Source organism: Monodelphis domestica, chromosome 5 (assembly GCF_027887165.1).
Source record: "Monodelphis domestica isolate mMonDom1 chromosome 5, mMonDom1.pri, whole genome shotgun sequence".
NCBI lineage: Eukaryota > Metazoa > Chordata > Mammalia > Didelphimorphia > Didelphidae > Monodelphis > Monodelphis domestica.
In genome coordinates, this window is record NC_077231.1 from 267,037,309 (window position 1) to 267,052,439 (window position 15,131).

Here is a 15,131-nt window from a genome sequence, read left to right on the forward strand (position 1 = left end):
CTCCTATCTCTAGGCCTGGTTCTCAATCCACTGAGCTACCCAGCTGCCCCCTGCAAAACTGTTTTTAAAAATTCTTTAATGATATTTTAAAAGATTGAATCTTCCAAGGAGATACAAAAAGGGCAACATCTTTACATTTTGAAATTCTTATACAAGTTATATCAATTCTAATATTATAGGAATGAGGAGAGAGAGAGGGAAATAAAGGAAGGGATAGAAGAAAGAGAGAGAGAGAGAGAGAGAGAGAGAGAGAGAGAGAGAGAGAGAGAGAGAGAGAGAGAGAGAGAGAGAGAGAGAGAGAGAGAGAGAGAGAGAGAGAGAGAGAGAGAGTAGCCAAACATTTAAGGGAAGAGTTGTTAAATCAAATTTTTTATCTTTATCTCAATAAGCCTTTGATTTAAGTATATTATCAGTCTAGTTTTACAGATGAGGAAACTCACTAGCAGAGAGGGCAAGTGATGAGCCCAAGACACACAGCAAGTAAATGTCAGTCAGGATTTGATTTTTAAAATCTCCTGTCTGTAAGTCTGGTATTCTTTCCATTATGCCAAGCTGGATTTTAGATCAAATAGTATTTAAATAACTAAGTAAGTTAATGAAATATCAGGCAGCAAGAACGAAAGATTCTTTGCTCTTGAAGTAATAACAATGAGACTAATTTCCTCTATGAAGTGGATCAATCAAAAAAAGTCTTTGAAAATTTTGTTCTAAAAGAAATCATTCCAATCCGCATATGTTAATAATGACTAAACCTGCATGTCTCTTCTATTTCCAGCTGTGACTTGAGCAAAGATATTAATGCCTTAAATCTATATTGCTCAGAAGACCGAAGCTTATTAATTTATTATACACACTGGTACACCTGATTCATAGAGGCTCCTCAGCATATCTTCACAAAAGAGTCAAACCTCCTTCTATAGTAGTGAAAAAGTCAATCTCTGGCTAAGCTTCAAGATCATTGCATTGTGTGAAACTAATCTAAATTCTACCCTTCTTTCCTTTTGGAAAGAAAAGTTTTGAAAACATCCCACCCTTTGGCTGGGTGCAAATACCTACTAATGGGAGGATGGAAAACGCTTGCCTCTTATCCCCTCTGACTGGTCTCTAACCTGAACTGAGGTTAAGTCTGTCCAGCCAAGGAGCCCCAGAAGGAGTGATGTCAATGGCATTATTAGAGAGGGCATTGAGGAAGAGACAAGGTTTTTTGCGGGGGGTTTTTGTTGGTTTGGTTTTTTGGGCTTTTAGGTTCTTGGCTCTCTTGGTCGGGAGACCTGTCTGGTAGGGCAGTTTACACAGTCTTAAGCCTTTTGACTTTGTCTGGTGTAGCCACTTTTGGCTAGCTAGCATAGAGGTAGAGGGAAGCAAGACAAACTCAGATTAACAAGGCGTGGCCAGGTAATTATGTGACTCTCTCTCTAATTCCAACCTTTAGTATCTAATAATTATGAATTAATATATAGTCTCCAGAGAACTTTAATCCTAACAGGATGAAATGAATGCCAACCTTGGCAACATGTTATAGCTATCAAATCATCTTTTCCTAATTCTAATAATTTGTTAATCAAATTTTATTGCAAAAATCCTCAATCTTCCTCTAAATATCTCTCACATTATGATTCTTCCATTATTTCATACTAATTCCCTTTATACATTCCCTTTCTAGTTCAACTCGCCTCTTAGTTATTCTCCTTTCATTAGTTTGACTCATATCTGTGTTTTTTGTATAAGTGCTTCCCAATGTCAGGAATATACTTCCTTGTCAGTTACACTTTGTAGATGTTATAACTTCTTCAAAGTACAGCTCATGTGGCATCTCTCTCTATCCCTCAGTTGTGAATCTTCTCCCTGTGTTGAAATAACTTTATTTAGCTTAGCATCTCTGTGTTGAAGTTTTTAGGTATGTGGCATGTTCCTTTAGTACAATGTAAACTCACTGAAGGAAGGGATTATTCCATTTTTCTCTGGATAAATCCAGGGCCTTATCTATGTGCCTGAAGCACATTAGGTATATGACGTATGTTAAGTGGACTTGAATTTGTGAACCTGATATTTCTTAATTCAAAATTTGGAATTCAAAACTAAAGTAACATATACATGTATGTATATAGACACGCATGAAAGCATGTGAAGATATGTGTGTGTATTCTTGGTCATTTATCATTTCAGAAAAGAACCCTCGACTCTACTGAACTAACTCAGTAAACAAACTTCTACAAACAATGAATATTGACAAGAGCTCTGTAATTTATAGTCAGTGAGTTATGTCTGGAGCATTAAGAGAGAAAGGTATTTGCTTTGGATTATAGAGAGAGCATATATCAGGTAAGTCATGAAATCAGCTCTTCTTGACTCCAAAGTCAGAACTCTATTTACCAGACAACATCCCATGGTCCTTGGGCTGTCTTAACAAAAAAAAAATACATGTTCGTCACTTACTTCTTCAATAATGCAAGAGTTATTTATAAAGTTTGATTGTTTTCTCTATTTACAATGAGGTGAGAAAAAGTAATGAATGATATTTTATGTACCTCTGGGTACACATACATATATAAAAATACTGTGTGTATACATTCATGTCTAGATGGATATATTGATGATGTTGATACATATAAAATATTGATGAGAAATATTTTATAGATAATAATAGATATATGTATAGAAAAAATAAATGGAGATGATAAAGAGAGAGACAGATGGGGAAGGTTCTAAAACTACTGTCCCAACCTTTACTGCATGATAGCAGAACATGGTCCCTTAACATGTTCTGCTAGGATTTTAGAGGTATCCTGAAAGGTTTGGTTGTCTTGGTTTTTTTTCTTTTTTCTTAATTTATTTTGCTCTATTATAAATTACTTATTTTCTATACCTCAAACCACCATTCTCTCCTGAAAAGAAAAACAAAACCCGTATCATATTCATAGGAAACCAAAACAAATTCCCACATGTACGTTCAGTTGGCACATTTAGTACACCATGTCTCTAACCCTTTGTGAACCCACAATCTAATGGTGGAGACCACATAAAAGTAACTATACAAAAACAAATAATTAATGTAAGAAAAGCACTTATATCATAAATTTTAAGAATGAAGTTTTTTTATTAATTCATGAGCCATTGATTTAATGGTGCCTTGTATTTTCATATGGAAAAACAAGATGTTCAGAAATTAAAAGCTTCTATCTATTAGTAATACCATAACAATTTGAAAATTGTAACTTAAAGAAATGGATCTTAATATAATGATCATCATTTTTATTTCAAAATAAGACTGCTCATCTTCTAGTAGTCTGTTCTATCAAAAAATAGGCTTAATCACTGTTGAACAACTGAAAAATTCTGGGGCTCCCTGAGGTAGGTGGATGAAATATTTTATAGTGATTCTAGGATTTTGAACAGTTTCACCAAAATGAATCATTAAAAAAATCTAAAGCTAGAAAAAAGCATTTTGATTTAACATAAATCTTTCTGATTCCCTTGAGTCAAGTGCAGATTAATATAGTGAAATCTCAATGAAGACAATCAGAATCTTCAATTAACCTTAAGTCCTTCACCTTTTCATTTCACTTTTAGAAGGATAGCAAAAGACAAAGTAAACATTATAAATATGCTTAGTAAATATGTTGATTTGTTCAGAATATGTTAATAAAAAGCTTTCAGAGTCTATCTTGGAATCAATTGATAATGAACTAAATTCAGACACATATAATTTTACAGTGAGAACTACTATTCAAAATGATGAAGAGAAGGTCTAATCCTTAACCATAAATAAGCTCCATTCCATCCGCAATTTTTAAACATGAAATAAAATAATAAACAATGTTATTTCAGTGTACTAGATTTACTAAAAAAAACTTGGTACAGTCTAGAAAGAATTTTAGCAATGCTTGTCTACCTTTCTTAGCCTAACTTTTAAGATTCTCCATAATCTAGATCCATGCTCCCTATATAATCATATCCCTACTCTTCTTTACCTCTGTATTGTTTTCTTCACTTACCAAATATTTCATGTTCATTATCACCTCTATTTCTTTTTCTTTTTTTGCTATTTTCTAATCTCTAGAAATAGTTTCCTTCCTTTTTTTGACTAGTTAAATTCTCTCCATCCTTCAGGGTCCATTCTAAAACTCTAGATGATCTCAAAGGCTGTAAACGAAACATAACAAATCCCACATCCTCCATGAAGTAATTTCCAGTTAGGCCAGCCCTATTCTGATCTCACTGCTGTTTTTACTTGTTTTTCAAGTACTACTTTTCAATGTCATTTTCTTTTACAAATGTATACATTTTGTTTACTACATGAGAATAGATTTCTTTTGCTTCTTACACATCTTCTAACTAAGGAACAGATTTCTCCTTTTTGGGTCCCTTTTTCCTCCACCTTCACTCTTCATCCTAACTCAATAATGTTCAAGGTGGATACATTTCAGACATTCTTACTTTTCAGAATGGAACTGAACTTTCAACGTGCTGAATTTGGCTGGTTTTATTCAGCAATTTTTCCACTGTTTTTCTTTTCCATACCTTGCAGTTTTTGCTCCTTCTGCTTATCATTGGGGTAGATAAGTGAGCTTCTCTCATTGGCTGCTGAGGAAATAAACTCTTTATAAAAATGTAATGACCAGATGGGTCTTGAAAGGTGTGATCAGCAACTGGCTCAGTGCCTGTCGTTGGGGTGATGGCAGCTTTTAGGTTCCAATCCAAGTCATCTTTTTGACTCTGCTCCCAAAAACAAAGATCAAATTCGAAATCACAACGCCCAATAGAGATACCTAAAAAAAATCACATATAAAGGTAAGAAAACAAAACAAACAAAAAAATAAGGACATAGTTTGAATTAAGGATAAGCATCTTAAAAAAAGAGTGACCTGTCTGTATTAAACTGACCTTACTATCTGAAGGTTTTTTAAAATTGTTTAAAATTTCTAAACATTTAAAAATGATTAAATTTCTAATAAATTGGAAATAGGTTGAAAAATAATTAGGACTTTGGAAAAAAGTTATACAGATTCTAGGGTCTAATTAAAATTAATTATCCTTACAAGGTTGACATCAGAACATAATTTCAAAACCATTAATCTTCATTTACCGAATTTTAGTTTTTACTTTTGAAAATACTACAATAGTTACTTTATTTAGATATAAATGTTAATATTTTACTAACCAAGACATATTCATGACATCATCTTATAAGGAGAAGGATAAATATAATAAATAAATTAGAAATATGAAGATAAAATATGATATGTAATTGTAACAGCTCTAATTTAGCCCTGTCAAAAATATTACTCTTCCAAAAAAAGGAAAAAGGAAAGAAAAAAAATTAAAAAAAAGGAAAATGCATTGACATGATTATCATTTTCTAAGGAAATTTCACTAATACAAATCAGTTTTTACAATGAGTAAAGAAGTAAATACAAAAGCCATCTTAGTCAGCAAATCTCTATGCCTCATGGAGAGATATATTAGCCAATGGCAACAATTGTTTTGAATATGAGAAGAGAGATATAGTTACTCATGCCACTTGCATTGGCTGGGACCATTTTTTCTCTTTTCTGTGTGTATCTTTTTCTACGTGCATCAGTTTATAGTTTGGCTTCATAAAATATTTTTTATAATTAATTTAAAAATTTGCAGAAAATGTTTTATAGAAACATTATAAGGATATTGGTACATTACTCCACTTTTCCGTACATTATCTCATTCTCATGGTACAACTGGCCTATTCCCTTTGCCATCAAAGTTCCCCTGGATATATTTTATGTCACATCTTCCATTTTTTGTCATCAGTAGTAATATCTGTCTACTTACAACTACTATACATCTCAACATTGATCTTCTGGTTATCCACAATTTTGATCCTATGGAGATGGTGCAATTCTGAGATTCATAGCAATACTGGCTGAATAATGTTGTTTAAAAAAAAGTGGAATATTGCTTCAAAATGGAGTTTTGTGCCGTTAAGAGGAATACATAATTTCCCAAAAGCAATCTAGTCCATTCTTTTTTATTCTTTTAAATTATGAACCCAGTTCACAGATCATATACAACTTCTGAACTATGGAGAAGTACTAATACAGTTTTTAAACTGTCTATCTAAATGCATCAAAATATAGATAGTTGACTTTTTGTCCACTTGTTTTTCTTTCCGATGGGAATTTTTAATTCAAAAAAATTAAATGTTTTGGGTTCTTATTTAGAAACATTGATAATATTCCAAAATATGAAGCAATTAGGTTGAGGAAATACTACTGATGAGGAAAAATTTCCCAATTTTAAGCATACTGGATGTGTATGTAGCTTCAGAAAATTATATGACCATAATAAATATGTTATCTGGTGAAAAATCATATGTGAAAGTTTACCTGTTATCCTTTCATAGTTTCATTACAGGAACCCTTAAAATCTTTTTAGATTCATCTTTATTTAAAATATGCCTCATTCAGGAGGGAGACAACAGAGAGTTAGAAAGAAGTGTTTTTTTTTTTTTAAAGCACAGATACCCTGCATTATCTCAAAAAAAATCAAGTTAAAAAAAGAAAATAATGATAAAATTCTTAAAATGCAAAAATTATCAAAAGAAAAATGACTTTACAGAAAAGGGGAAAGAATAACTGAATAAATGAATTACAGAGAAAATGTCCATACATCATTAAAAAATATCTGGGGTATAGGGAGAGTGAGTGAGCATGAGAAGCATTTAAAGGCATTTTCTTTACAGAAAAAAAAAGTCTTAGGAGTAGCAATGAATCTTTCACAAGGTTAAACATCTTAAAAAACAACAGCAATGATCACCTTTAGCACATTGAATGGAGATTCAGTGAAGTATATAGTGGGAAGAGGAATATGAATAGCATAGAATAATAAGGTCTGAATGTGTTAAGGTCTGTACTGTAGGAATTTCCATACAGAGATCATAGATCTACAAATAACTTTTTCAGCTTCCCCCCTCTATTTATTTACTTATGGCAATGCTTTCTCCTACATTAACCTCCTACTCGGGTATATCTTTCAAAATTCTCCTTATCTTTCAAGGCTCAGTTCAAATATCACTCATTATTAAATCATTTCTTATCCTCCAACTATATAGCTGATCCCTGTTTCAACCTCTACAATACTAGATATCTCTTCTTTAATATTGTCATATTCTGTATTCTTTCAGGCTTATTTAGAATGTCAATATTTAGTAGCATTATTTACCTATTTTATTGTCCCAATAAAATGGATAATTGCTTGAGGATGGGAAAATGTATTTTAAATATATGTATCTCATGATAATAGTTCATTGTATATAATGGATAATCATTAAACATTTACTAAATAATTAAATGTTCTCTTTATATTCTTCATTAGATTCTTATAACCACTTAATATACATGAATTCAAAGGATGACATATTTGAGTACCATAAAAATCATAAAAATGCTTTGTATCACTGTTTAAAATCATTAGTTATTTAAACAGAAAAATAAAAGTAAGAGATGCTAATGTTGCACAAATGCAAAATAACTTCAAAAGAATATAAATTGTAGCACTATACATAAACAATTCTTCTCACAGATGTTCAATAATTACTCAGATACTTTCCAAAGTAATATAATTTCACTGAATATAAGAAGAAAGCAGGGGATTTTAAAATGTATATGTCCTTTGATTGATCACTATCAGAACAGCTCACTGCCAGAATTTGGGTCAAAAACTAGATTTCAGAAGCAGACTTCAATATGATGTTTTTTAGTACCCAAACTACTCTGCACAACATTATTTCTATGATTAGAGAAATGTATCTTGGGAAATTACCATAGCAACTCTTACTTGAATAACTTAAGGAGTACCTTTCTACTCCAATTAAAAATGAGAATTATAATGTTGCACATTTTGCAAGGCTTGAAAATTTTCTGACTCACCATCATGGCAAGACAGATAATATGTAATATTATTGAAAATCAAAACTGTAAAAATGATCATTGCTTTTTTAGTTCAAAAAAAGACAATAAATGTGTCTTTAAATAATAGCTTTGTTTTGGTCCCTTTATTGAACATATGAAGTCTCAAAGGCAGATAATTATAATCATATCTCCCAACAGGGAACTTGTAATAGCACAAAATAAGGTTAAGACAATCAGATTTAACATTTAAAGGCATTGAAAATTGAAAATTAAGAAATATTTTGAAGGAAATAATATGAAAATGGTTTGAAAATAGCTTTTTAAATTTATATTTGTTTTAACCTTGTCTTCCAATATTTCAGTTCATGGTAAAGTCTTTCATTCCTAATTTCTGTCATCAAAACATTATACTTGCAAGTTCTCATCTAAAGAGCAATTATTTTTTAATTATGTTTCAAACTTTAATTTGCTTTCCTCTCTCTAATGCATTAGCCATAGATTCTTTTATGTCAGTATCAAATACTGTTTTCTTTCCCTCTGGAAGGGTTTTCAAATGTTTAAGTGATCAATCTAATTAAAATAGATTAATCCAAATTATACTAAATTTGAAACAAATTTGAACTTTTGCCATTACATAGGAATGTATTAGTTTATGTGAAAGTATGGATATGTTTTAGTGGGAGAAGAGGAGAGAGAGCGAGCAAGCTGTGGCCCAGTACTCTGATTCTACAACACCTATTGCAGATTGAAGACTTTAGACTCCTTCCTATAGAGGCAGATTGGAAAAGAGTAACTTCATATATATATATATTTGGCCCATTGTCTCTACCTGGAGTCACTCTAATGAAGTCTTCTAATATAATTCCATAAATATATCCATTAGAGTTTTCATCTCTTTTTGAGCACTCAATGTGCCAAAATTAAATTGTGCATATGGTAGTACTATTTTTCCCTCCACAGAATAGATATGGATAACAGACCACAAATGCAATGAATGCCTTTCCCAAGAGTTCCCCAAAGTATAATAGTGCCATGCTGTACCTTACCTGCTTCTTAAAAACTAAACCTACTTTGAAGACCTCTGAACAAAATAATCTTCTGATTACAGCCTCCAGTATCTAACTGGCATTACTTTCCAAGTAGGATGTTGTACAGGTTATACCTGTAGACAAATCTCTTCTTTTTCCTAGGAGCAAATGGCATTAGGATGTCTCGCCTCTTTTGAAAGTCCAATCCATGAATATTCTTTTTTTTTCAGTAATTACCTTCTGTCTTAGAATCCATACTAAGTAGAGGTTCCCAGGAAGAAGAGCAGTAAGGACTAGGCAGTGGGGGTTTAAGTGACTTGGCTAAAGTCCCACAGATACAAAGTGTCTGAAGTCAAATTTGTACCCAGGATCTTCTATCTCCAGGGCTCACTCTACTGAGCCAACTAGCTGCCCTTAATTTATGGACTTTCAAACTCAAACTTGTGCTAAAAAATAATGTTTCTTCAGAAAATTTCAAAGGGACTTAAAGATTAAACTCTTGAGAAATGCTGCTCCGGAATGTCTCTTCTCTATCTAGGAAGCCCTGTCTATCAATCAAATAGCCAATCTCCACAAGAGGTTAGAGTTTGGAAACATGGCCTATAACTACTCTCCTAGGATGTATGCACGTACCCCACACTGCCATGTGTTAGATTTACCTAATGCTTTCCACATGCCAGAGTCTAAGCTAGACTTAATGTGGCATTTTATACAGCACATGAGCAGGTGACTTCTCTAATAAGAATTCCTATACCACCAATCTCAGTTAATCAATTATTCTGATTTAGTGGTGTCCTTTCAGCATGATTCTCATTGGCATTAGGGCACTTCATGGGGAAAAATCTCTCAGATGACTGTTAAAAACTCCTCATTGGAATCTCATTTAATTGACTGGGGAACAGACCAAATCAATTGTAGATGGGTGAAAAAGTTTCTTACATTATGTCATTCTGTTTATTTTAGAATTAAATATTGAATTGTTTCAATGTGTTTTTTTAATCCAGAAAAATTGACCTTCTCTATATGTATTATATGTTATTATAATATATTAGTGAATATTGGGTAAGAAAATAAAAAATGTTTATAGTTTTAAACGTATAAATTCCATTTAAATAAACAGGTAAGAAATAAAATTACAGTTTTACTTCACATAATATAAAGGGTATTGCAAAGCTGGTTATAAAACAAAGCTGTTTCAAGTGATCATTTCCTATTATTTTTAACTATATATGTTAAAATATGCTTCCAGAATTTTTGGACAGCAAATTGACAGTCATGAATGAAGGAATACAATCATGAAAATTATTTACATAATTCCTGGCTTCAATGAGATATGAACAGCTGATCCTTTTCTTTTCTGTGGTTTCTAGTTACAGGATGGGGAAAAGGAACCTATAGAAACTTATTAGCCTTGAAATTTTAATTCTATTTCAATTCAACAAATATTTATGAAATCCCCTATGTAATTTATAAGTCACTATAGAAGAATCTGAGGATAGAAAGATAAAATGAAAACAATTTCCTTCTTTGGAAGGTTTTATTTCTACTAGGAGAATATGGTAGGTATATAGAAAAAATCTGATAATAATTTCAAAGTCAGGGGTCTTAGATTCAAATCCTACTTCTTATACAACCTGTGTGACCCTGGACAAGATTTTTAACCTCTCTGGACATGACTTTCCACATATTTGAAATAACGATGTTGAAGCCCTTTTAAGTTCTTTATAGTTTTAAGTCTGTGAACCTAATTACAAAGTAGTTTCTGGGGTTAAAGAAGTGAGATTCCTTTCATTGGTGAGAGAGAAGAGGGAATCAAATATGACTTCATAGAGAAGATAGGTGGGAAAAACCTGCTGCTAACTGCCCTCTGCATAATGATGATCACATTATCAAGGAAATTTCACCTCTGACCTAATTAGTCACCTTTATTTCTAACTCCTCCAAAACAATGCAGTCATTTTTCATTGATTTAATATCTTGGGGGAAGGATAGGGCTTTGATCTGTTGAACTGTTATTGAGGCAAATATGAAATAATATTTTTGCTTTAAAATATCAATAAGGAATATCTTCGTTTATGAAAAAAAGCAATTGTAATCCTGAAAACGTGATGCACTTAAATATAGCAATTAAAATATGTGCATATCCCAAATATTTGTCGTGGTCCACATATACTTCTGTGCATTTATAAAGCACTTCTATACTAAACTTAAGGAAAACATGAAGGAAAAAATGGATCAGGAAAATGGGACAAGCCCAGATTTTCAGCTTTGTGGTATGTGCTTTCTCAATTTACATTTCTTCATTTCTTCATTGGCTTTAAACCAAACTATTCTGTGATGTTAGTACATAGTAATACATGGAAAATAGTAAAGATGGCCACTCCAGCAAAAGAATGAGCTATAAATGTAATTCATTGAAACCAGAGCTTTTTGCCCAGAAAGCCTTAGGGATGCTAATCTGTGTGATAAGTCAGGAGGCCAAAACTACTGCCTCTTTATTTGAATACAGAAGTGTATCAGGATTATGTTTGCCATCATCTTAAGATGAAACCTTGATGTGAGAGCAAAAAGGATTCCCTGAGAATTAAAGCCATCAGTCACTCAACAAGTATTTGCCAAAGGTTCAAAGAGTATACAGTCGAGAACTCTGTGCTTTAAATATACTTTAAAAGTTAATAACTTTACAAGCTTCTTTCTTCTCTTTTCTTGAAATTAGAGGGGGAAAATGGGAGCATTACAAGTCGAGTAAAAGCATTTCATTCTCAAGGAGATTGCTTGCTGGTGGAATGAATCAGCATTGTGCTTTAGAGAGTTGTAAGCTGTATGTTTTGATGAAATTTTTGTTTGATTAACATATTAAGACAATAACAAGTATCCCCCATGGATACATTACCTCCTAGGGCTATAATAAAGAGGACCAGGACCAAAAAAAAATTAAGTTATCAATCAATAGATTAAAGCTTCCATTCTAAAACTAAACCTTGCAGCTTAAAGTGGGGAATACTCCTTACCAATTAGTCATCAGCAATCACTGATTTTGTTCTAGATTCCCCAGAGAAGGCTTTAGGTGGTTCTTTTGAAACTCTAGGCATCTTTCTGAGGGACATTATTATAAAATGCCAAATTAAATCTCAATATCAGACATAAATAGGAAAATGGCCAGTCGAGTATAATTTCAAAAAGAAAAGAATATAAAAGATCCAAGGAGATTAATTTATAGGGATAAATGCAAATTCTGGCATATAGATTTTTTCAAAGAAATTGCATGAGTAAAGGATGAGAGTACTTGGTTTAAAAAAATAATTTAATATCTGGAGTTTTTACTTAACCTTCAGCTCAATGGTAGTAGATGACTGCTAAAAAAAAAGACGCTGCAATAATGGTTTACATTCAAAGAAACACAGAGAGTTCAGGTCAGTTAGTTTCGTGCACTTGACAAAGAGTTAGCCTTGGAGCCAGGAAGATATTGGTTTATGTCCTTTTTCTGATGGATATTGGCTGTCTTTCTCTAAGCGGATCATTGAATCTCCCAGCACCCCCCAAGCAAAACTCTAATAAATTGAAGAAAAAGCACACTGCAAAAGGGAACTTCATTCTGGGATTTCCCCTTACCAATGAAATCACAGACCCAGATCAAAAATCAAAGTTTATTCTGATATAACCAGTGAAATCACAATTTCAAAAATAAAAGATTTGATCAATGACATTGATATTCCACTGTAATCTTTAATGAAAAGGAGCTTCTTTTGAAAAAGAGTATTGAAATGCCATTAGATAAAATTAAATGTAATTGTAAGGGATCAGAAACTCCATCATATCATATATAGTTAAGGATGCTAACTGAATTTGGCCCTGAGGAGTGTGAATTTTAAAATTACTCCACCCTACTCAGACAGTGCTAAGATAAAGTTGTAAACTCCTGATTGAACAATGAAGGTACTTAACTCATACCTTATAGTGAAGCTAGAAGTTAAGCTAAGTCTCATTTTTAGATCTAATACAAAAAGGTGTTAAGTACCTTTAAAGGTTAAATTAATCACAAAAAGGTCAAAGAACTCACAAAAGGTAAGCTTAACAAAGAACTGTGAAGTACTCAGAAGATATAATTTAACCAGAGAAGGTGAGAACTAAAGAGTGGATAGTCCTGGAGAAAATCTAATAAAAAAAAGTGAGAACTAAAGAATGGGCAGTCCTGGGGAAAAGTGTCTACTGTGATTGTAGACATGAAAATTTAGGGGAGGTGACATAAGAGAAAATTTCTTTAAAAGGAGGCTAGAAAAGTCTGTTCAAGCAATTTGGACTCTGAGTTCAGTTCAGGACTGAAACTTAACCTGGAGGATCTCCCTCAGACAGCTTCCTTGAGATGGTGGTGAGTTATAAGACTGACTTGCTTTCCCTTGGGCTCAGGAAGGCCACTTTGGCCAAGGTCTTTAACTACTGCCTGGCTCAGCCTGAGCTGGAGCAGTTTAAATTAACTCTTTTCCTTAATTCATTCTCTCTATATTAATTAAAATCACCATAATTTCCAGCTGACTTGGAATTTTTTTTTATTTGGGATTTTCCCTGGCGACCAAATTAATTTAGATTTTCAAGTCACTACACCAAATATTATCCTTACAGGAGAAAAAAGGGAAAGAAGAAGACATTCATTTAGACTCAGAATTAGAACTTAACAGTTCATCAGACCAATCTCTTCATTTTGACAAAAAGAAATTTAGGCTAAGAAATATGAAATGATTTGCACATGAACACACAAATGGTTAATTATATAGTAAAGCTAAGTTTCAAATTCAGGTGTTTTGACTCCAAAACCAATACTATTTCTACAGAATAGAAAATGTAAATATTTGAAAAGCCAAAATTATGGGAAGATGGAATTGGTTTCACTTAAGAAGCAAATTTTTAATAATTAAAGCTGTTTGACAATAACAGACTTCTTGTTAAAGTAGTTAGCTCTCTACATATTAGATGTCCTTAATTTTTCTGTCAGGAATGATGGAGAGGAAATTCAAACATAATTGGTAAGGATGGACTAGATGAGCTCTAAGTTTCTTTCCAATTCCAAGAGTCAATTATTTATTAATTCTGATGGTTAAATCTCCACTTCCATGTATACATCCAATGTTTTAATTTATTCCTACAATAATGTTTTTCTCAATTTTTTCTTAATTAAATAAAAAAGCTACTCAATCAATCTACTGTGCTCTATTTTATTCTATTTTCCCAAATGAATAGCATTCCTAAAAATAAGACAATGGCTAACTGAATGGTTTGGGTGACACCACTATTACTCCATGAAAGAGTAATTTCTTTCAGTCTTCCATTATCAGAGCAGAACCAACTAAATATACTCTAAAAATTGCTATAGTGGATGACTAAAATAAATTCACTCAGCTGGACAGGGGACTATTGTTGATTATTTTGGAGATCTAATGAAAAAGCTTCAGAACCTCAATCACTCTGTTATAGCCTGAATAATGAATCCCAGGGGTCCAAAACAGCTGATCCTTCCTAGTGAAGCCTGACCTATTAACATTTAAGATGCCTGACCTACTTTCTAACATAATCTTCCAAAGTAAAAAGAAAACCATTCCAAAGCCACTCAATAAAATCACAGAAAACATTGTCTACTTTTTAAAGTGACCCATTTCTTTAGAAAAGTAAAACCCAAGTTCTTAGATTATAAAACATGTAATAACTACTCATATTTCAAAAATACTTTGATAGTTTTTTCTGAGTGCTTAACTCACAAAATTCAAATGCTATTATAAATATAAACATTATGATTCTCATTATGTTGATGAGAAAATTAATTTCTGATAGGTTCAGTGACTTATCCAGGATCATATATTTATTATCAAGCTTGTATTTGAACCCTATTCCTTTCTGACTTCTGCTATATCACACTTTCACTTGTGTAATGATAAAAATAACCAAATTTCAGCAAATATAAGATTACATGCACATAATGTTATATCTATATGTATATGCATAGATAAGTAGGTAGATAGATAGATGGATTGATGGATGGATGAATGAATAGATTGGTATTGGACTTGTGATTTCCCTGGTGAATGAATGACAAAGCATTGATTAATTTCACTATAATACAACAAGGTACTAGGGGTAAAAATATAGCACTTGGCACAGAGTAAGCCCTTACAAGTTACTTTATCTAGCCATATAAATACAAGAAAGCACAAAAGTCACTTTCCTC

The 15,131-nt window shown here is 32.4% G+C and overlaps 1 protein-coding gene across 1 annotated transcript in view; it reads right to left on the reverse strand.

Moving 5' to 3' along the window:
- MALRD1 (MAM and LDL receptor class A domain containing 1) overlaps positions 1 to 15,131 on the reverse strand; it is a 1,015,998-nt gene that overhangs the window by 610,946 nt on the left and 389,921 nt on the right. The window contains exon 26 of the mRNA XM_007504899.2: positions 4,522 to 4,769. Within this exon, the coding sequence (XP_007504961.2) occupies positions 4,522 to 4,769 (248 nt within the window). The remainder of the gene's footprint in view (positions 1 to 4,521; positions 4,770 to 15,131) is intronic.